Source organism: Lissotriton vulgaris, chromosome 5, assembly GCF_964263255.1.
Source record: "Lissotriton vulgaris chromosome 5, aLisVul1.2, whole genome shotgun sequence".
Taxonomy (NCBI): Eukaryota; Metazoa; Chordata; class Amphibia; order Caudata; family Salamandridae; genus Lissotriton; species Lissotriton vulgaris.
This window is the reverse complement of record NC_141693.1, coordinates 1,653,864,924-1,653,881,518: the sequence shown is the minus strand read 5'-3', so window position 1 is coordinate 1,653,881,518 and position 16,595 is coordinate 1,653,864,924. Positions and strand designations below refer to the sequence as shown.

The window sequence follows — 16,595 nt, the reverse complement described above, 5'->3', positions numbered from 1 at the left end:
AGGGAATTATGTTTTGCTTACTTTGCAATACAGTACAATATCCAGGTTTAAAGCAAAGCCCCACCTGGGACATCGCTGCCAAGGTTTCAGATTGCTTATGTGTGACATTTTCATAATATCAGTGTAATTATCAGTGACATTTCAATGACTATGAGTGGCACTATCTACGTCACCACTGACTAGAGTTAACCATTCTTCAGTGGCACAGCCCAAAATAAGTTAGTAACTGCAACTTCAACAATGTTGCACAGCTCAGAGACTAGACTGTGTGAAAGTCAACAACACAAAAGGAGCTAGCAGACAGCTGAACATGGCTGCTCTAAAACAGCTATTATTATAAACCATTACCAACCAAATTTAGCAGAGACTGAGAGAGATTATACACACTTAGATAATCAAAGATTCTGGTAATTAAACTATGCATGACCAATGATACTAAAAAAGTATTACAGAAAGGACAGCTGGAATGAAATCCAGAAATGTGTCTTTATCAGACAGTCCTCATGACTGTAAGATTTTTGGCCTAGATTGGAATAGGGAGGATGGGATTTGTGGTAATAGGCAGGGGATTCTCTAGAATTGGTGTGGATAGGGAAAGGAGTTTGAGTATGGGGAAAATACTTTCTCCTTGGAATTGCATCTTTTCAGTGAAAGGTGAGGACGCCTGCAAGGAAATAGTCATTTTCTGATGCACCTTCAAATGGGTGGATTTCTCCTTTTTTGTCTGTAATTTCTTTGGATTATTCAAACAAAGGATCGTTAAAAAATCAGAACTTTCCATAAACCGGTAGGATGTTGCTGTTTCCTCTGATATCACACATCACAATAAACCATACTGTGCACTAGAAAAAACACACAACCACTAAGCTCTTAATCAATGTACATATAATTCAAATATAGTAAACTTGAACAAGGCATGGTGCACTTTTTCTGATGTCTTTTATGGTACTAACAACACAATTTCTGTTGCTGAAATTAGCTTTTGTACGCATTGTTTCTAGTAATTTACCTAACTTTCATTCTCTCCCCATATTATACGCTCGCAGGATTTTCTTGCAAAGGAGAAATTTTCACACACATTTGTCTGCGGACGTCTCCACAGTTAAAGTTTGAGATTCAATTGCATGTTAACAAACAACAAGCTCCAAAATATATGCCAGCCAGTGGATTCAAACATCTATGCAGATGTTGATTTTAAAATACCAAAATCAAGTGCATGAAAAGTAAATTACAGTTTACAGTCCATACAATAAATCCCAGTCATGAAAAAGACAAGCATTTGCAATGCTATAGGTCTCACATTCAGCCAAGTTTGAGCTATTGGCATTGTAAATGACTAAGCTTTTATTTATGTTTTGGGTTTTAAAACATAAACAAAAGGCACTGTCATTCACAATACTAATCGCTGAAACTCTCGGAAATGCAAATGCGAGACCTATTGCATTGCAATAAAGGGCCTTCTCGACTGTTTGTTACATTGTATATATCAGAGGAAGAGACCGGCCTGCGACATCTTCAAAGGAATGATAAATAGTAAAGTGAAGAAGATGTGTAAGTGTTGTAAACTACACAGACACAAAGTGTGAAGTGAGAGTTATGTATGATCACTAAAAAAGTGCTCCAACACCTTTTGGTCTGTGGTTATACTGTTGTGGCTCAGGAGGAAGAGCGAAGGGTTATTTCCTGCCCTTTCCTTGATTTCAGTGTGCAGTGTGGCCTTGTGTAATGTCATTGCTACCATTGGCCTAATAAAAAACACTCCAGCTGTAGTAAGTCAACTCCTGGTGCAGGGTGGGCTGTGCTTTATAGCAGGCATGAAGGGAGGGAGGGATGGTCTCGGCTGCAGCTCTGGCCTTGTACAGTGCCCCTGCTATCACTAGTGAGTGAGAGGCACCGAGGTGGTGGTATTGGTATTTGTGGTGGTGGTATTGGTATTGGTGGTGGTGGTATTTATGGCCTTGGTGGTGATGGTATTGTTGGTTGTCGTATTGGTGGTCTGGTATTGGTGGTGATGGTATTATTGGTGGAGGTTGTAGTATTGGTGGTGACAGTATTAGTATTGGTGATGGAGGTATTGGTGGTGGTACTGGTATTGGTGGTATTGTTGGTGGTAGTATTGTTGGTGGTGGTATTGGTATTTGTGGTGGCGGTATTGGTTGTAGTGGTATTGGTGGTGGGGGCACTGGTATTGGTGGTGGGGGCACTGGTATTGGTGGTGGTATTGATATGGTTGTGGTGGTATTTGTGATGGTGGTGGTATTGGTGGTGGTGGTGGTATTGGTGGTGGGGTATTGGTTATGGTAGTGTTATAGATGGTGGTGGTATTGGTGGTAGTGGTATTGGTGGTGGTATTGGTACTGGTGAAGGTGGTACAGGTGGTATTGGTGGTGGTTTTTGGGGTAGTAGTATTGGTGGTGGTGGTATTGGTGGTGGTATTGATGGTGGATTTAGTGGTGGTTCTGTGGTATTGGTGTGCTTTTGGTATTGGTGGTGTTATTAGTGGTGGTATTGGGGTAGAGGTGGTATTGGTGGTGGTATTGGCGGTGGTATTGGTGGGGATGTTGGTATTTGTAGTGGTGGTATTGGTGGTGGTAGTATTGGTAGTGGTTTGGTGGTGATATTGGTGGTTGTATTGGTGGTGTTGACATTGGTATTGGTGTTAGTATTGGTGGTGTTAGTATTGGTGGTGGTGGTATTGGTGGCATTGGAGGTACTGGTGGTATTGGCAGTGGTATTGATATAGGAGTGTTGGTATTGGTGGTATTTGTGGTGGTGGTAGTATTGATGGTGGTATTGGTGGTGGTAGTATTGATGGTAGTGGTGGTAGTGATGGTGGTGGTATTGGCGGTTGTGGTATTGGTAGTATTGGTGGCGGTATTGGTGGTGGTATTGGTTGTTGTATTCGTGTTTGTATTGGTGGTGATGATATTGGTGGTGGTGGTGGTGGTATTGGTATTAGTGGTGGTATTGCTGGTGGTGGTGGTATTGGTGTGGTATTGGTGGTGGTATTGGTGGTGGTGATATTGGTGGTTTTGGTATTGGTGTTGGCGGTGGTGATATTGATGGAATTGGTGGTGGTATTGGTGGTGGCGATGGAGGTGGTGGTGGCGATGGTGGTATTGGTGGTGGTGGTATTGGTGGTGGAGATATTGGGGGTGGTATTGGTGGTGGTAGTGGAATTGGTGGTGGTATTGGTGGTGTTGGTGGTGGTGTTGGTACTGGTATTGGTGGTGGTGGTATTGGCGGTGGTGTTAGTATTTGTGGTGCTCTTGGTGGTGGAGTTCTAGTTGGTGGTGGTATTGGTGGAGGTGGTATTGATAGTGGTGGTATTGGTGGTAGTGTTGTTAATAAAATAGGCTTTTGAAAACAACCTGTCAGGTCGCTTTAGTACAGATGACATGTAACACAGATGTGCTGTAGTGAGCTTCAACCCATCAGCACCAGATTATGTGCTACCTGGAATTCACATGACTTAATTAGCTAATCATTTCTAAATCCATTTTACTTAGGGGGCGTTGAAACAGACACAAGATAAAAGTGAAAGTGACTCAAAGCAGGCACCTGTGTTACCGGCGGCTGTGCTACTTTTAAAAATACAAGTAGTTTCAGCTGTGGTGGTATTGGTGGTTGTGGTATTGGTAGGATTGGTGGTAGTATTGGCGGTGCTATAGGTGGTTGTATTGGTGGTGGTATTGGTGGTTATATTGGTGGTGGCATTGGTGGTGGTGGTATTGGTACTGGTGGTGGTGGTACAGGTGGTATTGGTGGTGGTAGTATTGGTGGTGGTGGTATTGATGGTGGTTTTGGTGGTATTGGTGGTGGTATTGGGGTGGTGGTGGTATTGATGGTGTTATTAGTGGTGGTATTGGTGGTGGAGGTGGTTTTGGCGGTGGTATTGATGGTGGTGGCATTGGTATTGGTGTTGGTATTGGTGGTAGTAGTATTGGTGGGGGTGGTATTGGTGGTACTAGTGGTATTGGCGGTGGTATTGATATTGGGGTGTTGGTATTGATGGTGGTGGTATTGGTGGAGGTGGTATTTGTGGTGGTGATGGTATTGATGGTTGTATTGGTGGTGGTGGCATTGATGGTGGTGGTATTGGTGGTTGGATTGGTGGTGGAGACATTGGTATTGGTGTTGGTATTGGTGGTAGTAGTATTGGTGGGGGTGGTATTGGTGGTACTAGTGGTATTGGCGGTGGTATTGATATTGGGGTGTTGGTATTGCTGGTGGTATTGGTGGTATTTGTGGTGGTGATGGTATTGATGGCGGTATTGATGGTGGTGGTATTGACGGTGGTGGTGGTATTGGTGGTGGTATTGGTGGTTGTGGTTTTGGTAGTATTGGTGGTGGTATTGGTTGTTGTATTGGTGGTGGTATTGGCAATGGTTGTGGTAGTATTCCTGATGGTGGTGGTATTGGCGGTGGTGGTATTGGTGTGGGGTATTGGTTATGGTAGTGTTATTGGTGGTGGTGGTATTGGTGGTAGTGGTATTGGTACTGGAGGTGGTGGTACAGGTGGTATTGGTGGTGGTGGTAGTATTGGGGGTGGTAGTATTGGTGGTGGTGATATTGATGGTGGTTTGGGTGGTATTGGTGGTGGTACTGTTGTGGTGGTAGTATTGGTGCTGTTAATAGTGGTGGTATTGGTGGTGAAGGTGGTATTGGTGGTGGTATTGGTAGTGGGGATGGTGGTATTGGTGGAGGTGGTGGTATTTGTAGTGGTAATATTGGTGGTGGAAGTATTGTGGTGGTTGTTGGTGGTATTGGTGGTTGTATTGGTGGTGGTGACATTGGTATTGGTGTTGGTATTGGTGCTGGTAGTATTGGTGGTGGTGGTATTGGTGGTGGTATTGGTGGTGGTGGTATTTGTGGCGGTGGTGGTATTGATGGTGGTATTGCTGGTGGTAGTATTGATGGTGGTGGTGGTATCGGTGCTTGTGGTATTGGTGGTTGTGGAATTGGTAGTATTGGTGGTGGTATTGATTGTTGTATTGGTGCTGGTATTGGAGGTTGTATTGGCTGTTGTATTGGTGTTGGTATTGGTGGTGGTGATGGTATTGGTGGTGGTGATATTGGTGGTGGAGTTATAGGTAGTTGTGGTATTGGTGGAGGTGGTATTGATGGTGGTGTTATTGGTGGTGGTGTTGTTAATAAACATGCTTTTGAAAACAACCTTTCAGGTAGCTTTAGTACAGATGACATGTAACTCAGATGCGCTGTAGTCAGCTTCAACCCATCAGCACCGGATTATGTGCTACCTGGAATTCACATGACTTAATTAGCTCACATTTCTAAATCCATTTTACTTGGGGGCGTTGAAACTGATACGAGATAATTGCTGGTTAAAGTGATTCAAAGCATGCGCCGGTGTTACGGGCGGCCGTGCTGCTTGTAAAAATACCTGCAGTTTCTGCTGTGGTGGTATTGGTAGTTGTGGTATTGGTAGGATTAGTGGTGGTATTGGTGGTGATATTGGTGGCGGTATTGGTGGTGGTATTGGTGGTGATATTGGTGGTGGTGGTGGTATTGGTGGTGGTGGTGGTGGTATTGGTGTTGGTGATGGTATTGGTATTGGTGGTGGTATTGTTGGTATTGGTGTGGTATTGGTGGTGGTGGTGATATTGGTGGTGGTGGTATTGGTGGTTTTGGTATTGGTGGTGGTGGTGTTATTGATGGTGGCATAGTGGTATTGGTGGTGGTGGTGGTGGTATTTGTGGCGGTGTTCTTGGTGGTGGTGGTATTGGTTGTGGTGGTGTTGATGGTGCTGGTATTGGTGCTGGTATTGGGGGTGGGGGTATTGGTGGTGGTTTTATTGGCAGTGGTTGTGGTATTTGTGGTGTTATTGGTGGTGTAGTTATAGGTGGTGGTGGTATTGGTGGAGGTGGTGGTATTGATGGTGGTGGGATTGGTGGGTGTGATGGTGTTGTTAAGAAAACAGGCTTTTGAAAACAACCAGTAAGGGGACTTTAGTACAGATGACATGTAAAACGGATGTGCTGTTGTCAGCTTCAACCCATCAGCACTGGATTATGTGCTACCTGGAATTCACATGACTAATCATTTCTAAATCGATTTTATTTGGGGGGCGTTGAAACAGAATCAAGATAATTACGGGTTAAAGTGATAGAAAGCAGGTGCCGGTGTTACTGTGTAGCCATGCTGGTTATAAAAATACAAGCCGTTACAGCTGAAGCAGTGCATGTCAGCTCGCAGTAAGAGAAACTCAATAAAGTAAATAGAGTTTACAGAACAAATACCATGTCCCGTTAAACAACCAAAGTAAAAGGTCCAGTTGCCATGGGGGTGGGGGGGAGGGTACAAATGTAGACAAGGCCACACTAAGGAGTGACAAACAAGCCTATTCACGATTCAGAAGTCAGTATTTATGAAAGACAATGACAAAGGCCAATGAAAAATATGGGAGGAGAGTGGGCGCGACTTCTCTCCCATATTCTACTACAGCAGTCTTGCAGAGCGAAAAGGGCATGCGCGCTGCCGCTAGGCTCGACCTAAAAAAAGGAAAGTAAAACAGAACAAAATGGAATTGAAAAACTTCCCCTCTGTCAGGTTTGCTCACTGTGAAATGTATCATCACTTTCACATTTTGGGAAAAGCTGGAGCTGGCTGGAACTGGTTTCGACCACTCTCTCTGCTCCTGCAAGAACGTTCTGCTACGCGGCCAAGCAAAGCAGGGAGCATAAGAACAGGTAGCCAACTTTGGTGCCGGATGAGGCCAAAGGCCTCTATGATAGATCTACAGGACATTCTGGAGTGTCACAAAGTCAGCAGTTTGCTGAACCCTTCTCTTCAATGTTAGAATGGATCAACAAATCATTTTTGGGAGTCTGAGTGGGGCCAGGCTCAAGAATGGTCGCCTTAAAAGAGCCATGTTTAAAATGGAGCCAAGCTCAGATGATTACAGTTTGGAAGACGGCGGATGCAGATGATTGAATCCCGGTCCACTGCAATTACAGCAGTTTGATTAAAAACCCAGAGAAAACATTCAAGTGCAATATTATGCCCTCAAAGTTAAATGTTACAACAAAATCACTCCGTGAGTGCATAGCGGCCAAGGTTTCAGACGGCTTTATGTGGTGACAGGTTGCGACTCCGAGGGCCAACTCCCGGACTCTGCTTCTTTCATTCTTGAGACACACTGCTGCTGCAGGAGCTAGGTGTGCTCCCTGTCACTGCTTCCCCAGCCCTCATTGACCACTGAGATGCTGCACTGCTGTAACTGCATTTTCGGCATTGCATCAATTTACCTGCTTCACCCTCAGCGCGCAGATGGTCAAAATGCTTGATTAATGCATTTTAATGTGGTGAAGCATTACTGTAACGCCTGATGTGTGGTACTTGTCAGGGCTGATGGGAATATATCTTATATATTTTATTCAGGTGACTTGTACAGAGCATCAGATAGGTAATGTTCTAAAAATTGGAAAATCACCCAAAAAAGACAGTTATAAGAGTATGCAGTGGTTTCTTCAGAAACACCGGGATTTTTCAGGAGATATGCCAATTCCTATATCAATGCCACAACACCTCTGTCAGGACTCATGATCGAATCATGGTCTAAACTGTCACCCAAAATAGTCCAAAAAATTGGATTTGCTTTATCAGAAAAATGGATCACTATTTTTTAAATCCATGAGTAAAAGCAAAAAGAATTTCTCTTACCCTTGGCACATACAGAATGCTATATAAAGTATTTAGAAATTTAGAATTAGGGCAGATACATGATAGTTAAAAAAACTTTTTTCACATTATTCGGAGCTGACAAATATAAAGGTCCTGAGGAATCAAAAAGACTGCTGGCTTCTATAAAAAGTATGCATCTCACCCAAAAAATCTGTTGAAAATTTGAAAAATATGATCGCTTAGAACTAACTGCTAAGGTCCCGATTCCGATATCGCTAGTAAAGCCCTCCGTACGACTCAGATCCATAGGGCTTTATGAGCGATTTGTGCAACTGGAGCCCGAACAAACGATTAAGATGCATTCTAATGCTTAGGGACTATGTTCGCTCAGACTCCTATTGAACTCTATGGAAGCCTGTATACAGGAAGCATGCACAGGCTCCCATAGCAAAAAGGGGTGAGTTAGGAAAAGCGTACACTCTGTGGCGGGCAACCCATGCTACCCACCACACTATGCATGCATGGGAAGGGGGACTTATGGATACCCCCAGGGGTCTGAGGGCTCCAGGTGATGGTGGGCCTGCTACGGGCCCCAAAAGAATGATTCAGGGGGTATTTTCGATCCGGACATACCGAATCGTGAAGACTGTCTGAATCGTGCATCGTACTTGCTTGCTCAGAAACAGAGTACATAGAGCTGTACAAAGCATCTGCGTACGAGTCGTACGGACTGGATCGGGTTAGGAAACAATTCGCTCGACGCTTAAGCGAACTTAGCATCATACTTGGTCGTTCGGACCAGTGTACGAATCGGTTGGGACAAAGAGGGCTATGAATCGTATTCGTAAAAACCAAATCCGATTCATAGGTCTTCCGAGCGGGAATGGAATTGACCCCATAGATGTGGAATTAAAATAACAAATTTCATTTTAGTTTGCTAAGAGGAGCCATTAGGTGTAGGATGCTATTTTTCAGTAAATGGCTGTTGTACAGAACGCCGCAATTTCTTTCCCAGGTAACCCTCAACCTCCAGAGTCACTGTTTTCGCTGTTTGGATGGGCCTGCAACCAACTCGGGGAAACAACCTTTACAACCCACTTGTCAGATCTCGTTACCTTTACAACGCGGTCATTACAACGACCGAGTTGTTAGAACGCGATACCTTTACAACTAAAGTCATTAGATCGACTTGCTCTAGATGGCGCTTCAACCTAAGGAATAGTATGAATTACTATTCCAACACTTTCCCTACTGTTGCGCAGGGTGGAGTTGGAATAATAAATTATGCTATTCCTAAGGTTTTAGCGCCATCTATTGCAAGTCGATCTAATGATTGTAAAGGTATTGTGTTCTAACAACGCGGTCCTTGTAACAACTGTGTTGTAATGGAATGCGATGTAAAAGCATGAGTTGTAGCATGCTATATTCACCAACTGGGTCCATATTATCGATCAGTGCCCCTTTATCCTGGAGTTTTGAAATGAATATTTCAGTATTTAGAGATTGAAAGGCAAATCAGACTGGTTCCTAGCACTTAGTTGAATGTTTTGGGATACAATAAATTCTCTGGCCTAGTTAGCAAATATATAAAATTAGTTTATGTCACAATGGCGGTGGCAAGATCCTGCCTGCTTCAAAAATGGCGGTCACGGCTGATTCCAACAATGGGGGATTGGCTACAAAAAATGAAGCAAGTCAGAACCAGTGAACTGGTATACAGTAGCGATCGGTGGTGGGATTGCTGTAGGGTGGTGACAGGGGGTGGGGGAGGGGCGGGGTAGTGGGTAGTAAACTACGGAATAAGGCCAAATACAGTTAAGTAAACATATAAATACATATAAATAAATATAAATAAATAAAATGAATTTCCTTGCACGCTCTGCATCGCATTTGGTGATGCAGTGTGTGCAACGTAATTTGTTTTATGTTACAGACAATGGCACTGAAGTAATGCCTGTCCAATATTATCTATCTCACACGTGGAAATGAAGGGTTAAACTATTTAGTGCTTGTTCTCCAGAGGCTTTTCCAGGAAGACTCGCCATCAGCACGGCAGAAATTCAGTTTCATCCCACTGTGAGCTTTCTTTTCTTAAAGAATAAGGCTTCAATTGGACCTTACTGTAATGTATCTAGCCTGGTAATGTACTACTTACTTACAGTTAATGTTCTTGCCCCTCTGGGGAATATTGAGAACCAAAAAGCTGACTAGTTCAGCCCAGATGAAAAACTTTGGGAGCTGACAAATTTGTGTCATAAGGCAAAAATATTGATTGAATTACTTAGATTATCCAATCCCTACTTCTTCACTGTCAGGCTGAAATGTTGCCTAATTCCTAAGCAACCACAAACTCTCACTTTCAATTAGTGCTTTGAGATCTCTTGGCACTTTTGCCTCAAACCCTTAGAAAATAATATATCCACTTCTCCTTATGTGATTCTAATAATGTATGTGTCTCAGTACATATAGTGCTTTGGGAATTTTATTTTGTTGTATTCTTGATGTTAATGTTGTGTGGTTCTACTAGAACCTAAGCCACCTTTCCTTCCCAATTCCTACCAATGATTCTGCAGATATAGTGCCACCTAACCTAAAAATGTGTATAAGGTTTGCAGGAGTAAATCCCTCACAAAATAATAACCCAGTTTCTAACAGTAGGGATGGGGAAATATTACTAAAGATTCATTAAAAGGCCTCATCTTGGAGTAAGGTGTCAATCTCAACTACAAGGAGCAAAACTACCATTTATCACCAAAAGGATTTCTCTAAGCTGAGGATAGGTGAAGGATTGAATATCCAAAAACGATGATTACTGAAAGAGTCAACAGATTTAGGTGTAAAGGTAGGCTTATTGAAAGAGTAATGTTTTTAACATTTGTGTTTATATTTCTTTGTTGGTTCTTAGCTTCCTATAACTGCTGTGGGATAGCTATAATTTAGCAGATGATACAGGAAAATGCTACCCTACACATTGTAAGAGTTTATGTTTGGTCATGATAGGTTGAATTACCTACCAAACACTACCTTGATTTGAGTGTTAATTGTGCCATGCTCTGTAACTGGTACCCTGTCAATTTTTGGCAAGCAAGAGTTGTGTGTTCTCGCCAGTTCCATTTTAGTAATATATGAGCAGCAGCTTCTGGCAGATGTTTTAATTTGCATAATATGTTCTTTTCCATACCCAAACATGTTCGCAAACCGTAGCCAATATAGAATATCGCTCTTTATATCTGTGGAAGAGAAGACATTTGCAGTAACTACATTACCACTCATTTTTGTTCTTATGGCAATTATATGAGTTCATGGATGAAGGATACTGGCATTGCCTTTATGCAATACTGGTTTAGATAAGGTATATTTCTTTGAATGCACGATACTGGTTTGTAAACAGTAATATTAGTTTGCGAAATCAACACAAGCTAGGGCAAAGGCACTCTATTTGTTTGACAGGTAAGTTAAGGTTTTAGATGAGAAACAATACAGCTTAAGGCGTGTGTTTAGAAACCCAGGTTAAAGGTTTTGTCCCCAATATACTCTTCTAATATACTGGATTTTATGTGTCATGCATAGGCTGGAGTTTCCAATATTTAGATTTGAAAGCATTACATGCTAGTCTGCAGCCACGATCTACTGTTTACCGCGCATAAACTTCTACTTTGCATGAATACCATACTGATTCAAAAAATGAAATAATAATGTGGTCCATATACATAACGTATTGCTTCATTTCTTTAATGTAGTGGTGTGCATATGCAATATATTGGCGTCTGTGAACAACCCATTTTCTCGAAACCATTATATATTTCAATTTGCATGCATGATGTACTGGTTCACATGCATAACACGCAGGATTGCATACTTACCATGCAAATTTGCATGCATAAAGAACTGGTAGACATTCATAATTGTTATGGTTCTCATGAATAGCTCGTTGATTTGCAAGCACAATATATCTGTTTGTATTTGTATAATCAAATGTATTATTTTTGAAACATTATTTACTGCTTTTTGTGAACAATATACTGTTACAGAATATTTGATGACCATTGCATGCTAATGTTTTGCCAATCACACTGAATAATGAGCAGCATACAGCTTGGTTTGAATGGTTTTCACAACAAAACATGTGCATCATGAATTAGTTTTCTTGCATTTTACTTTATCTAGTATTAGAACATTGGAATGTAGAGCGCTCCATTGAATACAATCGAGTGCCCTGTGCTTCTACAGCCGGTAAAGACCAGCAGAGCAACATTGCAATGTTCTTTGAACAAAGGCGTCTCGGAGCCCCAGGGTATTTCAATGCCTTTGGGCTCCTGAAGCCTTTGTTTTATTTGTTAGAACATTCTGCCTTCTAGTGGCAGAATGTTTTAATGACCTTATAGCCCTTCGTAGTTGGGCTATACCAGCAAATAAAGTCCTGCTCTCTTGTTAAAGGCCCTCGCCGGCACTGGAGTGGGCCTTTAATGGCTGATATGGCCCACTATGGCGAGCTGTAAGGCTATAGTAAATACTATGGTGTGACTCAGCAGGTTTAGAGGGGTGAAGACAATGAAGGAGCACCAAATATGGCTAGTAGAGTTTTCTTAATCTACGTGATGAAGTATGCAAATCCGGGAGACAGTGTTCTTTTTCCGTTGGATTGATAACCATCTCCCACTATTGATAAAAAACTAGAAAAAGGTTGGCAGAGGAGTAGTTGGGGGCTCTTTAAAATCATGGTCTTTTGGACTCTACCCTCATAAAACAGGGACCAGGCAGCATTGATTACTGGACAGATGCCCCTTCTGTGTTCCCCCAGTGACAACCCTAACACATCCAGCTGTTGGGGAAGAATATGCCCAAACACAGTAAATTCGGGTGACTAAATCATACCTCAATGTTATTTGTATAAATCACTGATTCCCTATTTGAGCTTACAGAGATCCTAATTAGGAAAGGGGTAAAAAGAAGAAATGCCAATCTTTTGGAAGAGGACGTCTCACCCATGTGATGTGGCAGCTTCATCATAGGCAACCTCTCCCCGCCCTGGTAGAAAACTACCACCAGGGCCGACTAGACCTCCCAGTGTACCTGATGACAGTAATTCTTAGATAAGGTATTTTCTGGACATACAGGTGTTCCAGATAAAACCTTAGAGTACCTAGAGGTAAATAGGTTTTCACTATTCATAGTGGTAGCCTCTGGTGTATCTAAAAACAATGATGCAATGGACTGAGAGTGCGATGGCTCAAACTCTCGCCCTTTTAGCAACATGTATGGAAATACCTGTGGCACTCCCTCGCCCAGCCGCAGATGCCATACGATGGTCCGCTTGTGGACGGTTTCAGAAAATCGATACAGTATTGTTGGGGGTGGTACCACACCTCATAGCAGAGGCCCACTGGGGACGGGGGCCCTGCTATGGGCCCTGGTGCCTGGCACATGGGGCATGGATGTTTGGGAGCACCACACCTCATAGTAGAGGCCCATGGGGGACAGGGTCCCTGCTAGATGCCCTCAGAGTCCCTTTCTGAAAGCCTCTCCATGGCGGTATCATGGCGGCTGGAAAGGCTGTCAGAAAGGGACATTGTAATCCCTATTGTAGTGTCTGTGCAGTCACTGCCCATATTGTAGGGATTACAGTCTGACCGATGGCCCAACGGGCTCCTTAAGCCAGTCCAATGCGACAGTCAGTTCCTTCGACTGCAGCGGTCAGACCGACCACATCATAACATGGCGGTCGGACCGCTATGCTGGATGGCTTTCAGACAGCCATCCTAATCAGGCTCTGTATCAGAAGTGCCTCTGTCGCGCTAACCCCCTGGGTATGTTACTTAAGCTCTAACTAACCCTTGGAAATATAGTGAGATAAATACACATGGCTCCCTCTGAAAAGCCTTTTTTTTGCACCTTGGTTGCATTTAATCTTTGTTGATTTCTGTATCACTACTGTGGTAGAATATACACTTGCATATCATATCACTGACATGATTCAGAAATGCAGGCATGATTTTAAAACACTCTTCCACATCTCTCATAAATTCAAAAATGCTGAGGCCTCCCTTTGCAAACCTAGCAAGTATTGTGCCACCTATTTGGATCAAAGTTCCCCTTTGAGGACCCCTTGTTTATCTTCACTTAAATGCCACATCAACTAGCTAGAGACCTCATCTCTACCAATAGATTTTCCTTTAGCACAGTCCAAACTCAGCCCTTTCCCTATATTCGTTCCACTTCTCACTGCTCTTAGATAATAGAAAATGATCAAACGTTCAGAGGACTTACACGCACACAGCACGCTTGAACATATTTTAACCTCGCCAGCTATAGCGAAAATGTTCCTTCCATTTTTTAATGCTTCTTTTCAGAATGGCTCTCTCCCCTGACATTTCTCAGATTCAGGATGGCAAGCTTTCCTCGGAAAAACCCTCGCTGGACCCTTAAGACCTCTCAAGCTACACTACTCTCTCTCAACCTAACCAACCCACTTAAATGATTAGAGAACATTTTAATCCTTACATTGCTTATACCATGAGGTCCATCTGAGGTGTTGCAATTGTATTATCAATTATTTGTTTGTAACATGATGTGAAATAATAATTTGCTGTATTCAACTGAAATTTGAAATATATCATTGAAGAGAATTGGTGTGTGTTTATATTCTACAGAGATAATGTATTGGTCCTGGATGTATTTTTCGAAGCACTTAATTATGAGACGGTGGAACAGAAGAAAGCATACGAAGTTGCAGGACTATTAGGTATGTCCACATTTAATTGATTTATAGTGACATCTATCATGGTTTTTCTCTCATATTCCATTGTAATGTTGACCTTAGTTGATCTCGCTTGTAGAATATTTGTGAATATTTTATTGTGAAATTCCTCCATTGTTTCCTTTTTGCAGATTCTTAGAGGGTGGAAATTGTTCCCACTTCTTGTTTTACTCTTCAGATCCCCTCATCCTGGAGGCACTTACTGAATTATATGTCACTGGAATTGGAGCAAAATGGCACTTTCAAGTGGTGCTAAATATGGGCTTGCGCCATGAGGCAGCACCGTCAATGGTGTTACATTCCTAGTAGAGTAACCTACTGCCATCCAACTCTGCCAACATTATTGATCTGTTTTTTCACTTCCCTGCATGCACAATCCCTAACGTCTTTCCCTGATTCTTTTTTGTTATTTCAGTTTGTTGGCTAGACGTTATCTGCATAGCAGCAAAGAAAGATGTAGGCCATATGACAGGAATACCTTCATTTCCTCAGTGCAAAGCAGTCCAACACTGTGTGTGTGTTATTGGAGGCAATTGTCTATGAATCAGTGAGTTGTTAAAAAGTAAACGTGGCGCTTGGAGTTGATATTTCAAGGAGTGCTTCACCATGACAGCTTGTAAACACCAGCAACAGTTGAGTTTAATAAAGTTACGCTAAGCCCTCTCCAGCCCTTTACCACCATGAAAATGGCCAGATATTTTTTTCATTTCAAGGGCAGAAGTACATCCTGGATATCATACATTCTCAAACTTTGTGGAGTGTTAGTTGAAGAGGTTTCTTTCTCCATGGGAAAAATAATTTCATATTGAGAAAAAAAGAAAATGGAAGAAAAATTGAATAAGAGAACTGGCTTTATACAATGCAATTGCAAAACGGGTAAAAGCGAACACAACAATTAGGAAACCACTTGACGTTACTAGGATTACCCCAGGCAAGTTATGACTGGTACAGCTTTCCAAGCATAACCTGGAAATGCTTTGTGCTAACCAAAATACATGAAACACGCTCAGTTTCATGCATTACTTTTCCACAACCCTTGTACCTCAAGGCCTATCTAGATACTAAGGAAGCTAAATTCTTCCTAGAATGTATCTACGACAATTGGGTCCTGGTCCTGATCATGGGATTCTACTTGTTTGTGGAATTTCTTACTTGAGCTCTGAGAGTGTGACGATCCTAAATACAGTGAAAGTTAGGCCTGACTGGAAGAAAGCCAGACATTTGCCTGTTGATCTAAAGGCAGTTGTAAGAAGCAATTTCACAGTTTAAGCATGATTCCTTGGGTTTAACCTTCTGACTTAGGGCCAGATGTAGGTCGCCAATTACCGGTCGGTAACGGCCGATTTCGGCCGTTACCAACCGGTAATTGGTTTTTGAGATGTAGGGGGCCCGATTTTTACCGAATCTGTAAATTTACTGATTCGGTAAATTTACAGTTTCGGTAAAATACAGACTCGGAATATTTACCGAATCGGTAATTCCAGATGTAGGTGGAACTTAAAATAGTGCCACAGGCCCTTAAGAATTCGTTATTTACCATGAAATACTATCTCCTGGTAAATAACGAATTCCTGTGTACATGCACATCTGTGCATGTACACCTGTGCCATGTGGCACACATACATGCCCTAAGGGCATGTATGTGTGTCACATTGCACACAAGCCAGAATCAGGGGTGCAACAGGGTGTCAAAGTGACACCCTGTCCCCCTTGTAAATTCGGTAATTTTACCGAATCGGTATTTACCGATTCGGTAATTGACATTAATTCCTATGGGCCTCAAGGCCCATAGGAATCAATGGCAATTACCGAATCGGTAAATACCGATTCGGTAATTACCGAATCTTACCGATTCGGTAATTGATTCGGTAAATATACCTACATCCTGATTGCCAGTTCTTAAATACCGAATCGGTATGATTCGGTATTTAAGAATCGGTAATCGGGGAGTACCTACATCTGGCCCTTAGTCTCTGGAATGGAACTAAAATATCTTCATTATGGCATGGCAGGAGGCTGTGGCGGAAAAGGATTCCACAAGGCTAGGTAGCCATCAGATGATGACCCATGAAGCCATTGACTTTTTGCAAGAAAGCTCAGAGAGGGAGAAATTTAAAATTTGCGCGCAAGGAAGGTTCCTCACTAATAGGATACTTTTGGTGCCTTCAACCACTGAAGACCTCCATGTCGGAAT

At 42.4% G+C, this 16,595-nt stretch overlaps 1 protein-coding gene across 1 annotated transcript in view; it reads left to right on the top strand.

Annotated features, from left to right (window-relative positions):
* The window catches only part of LOC147716912 (acid-sensing ion channel 2-like), a 1,907,803-nt gene that overhangs the window by 1,753,837 nt on the left and 137,371 nt on the right, over positions 1-16,595 (top strand). The window contains exon 7 of the mRNA XM_086923796.1: positions 14,295-14,386. Within this exon, the coding sequence (XP_086779922.1) occupies positions 14,295-14,386 (92 nt within the window). The remainder of the gene's footprint in view (positions 1-14,294; positions 14,387-16,595) is intronic.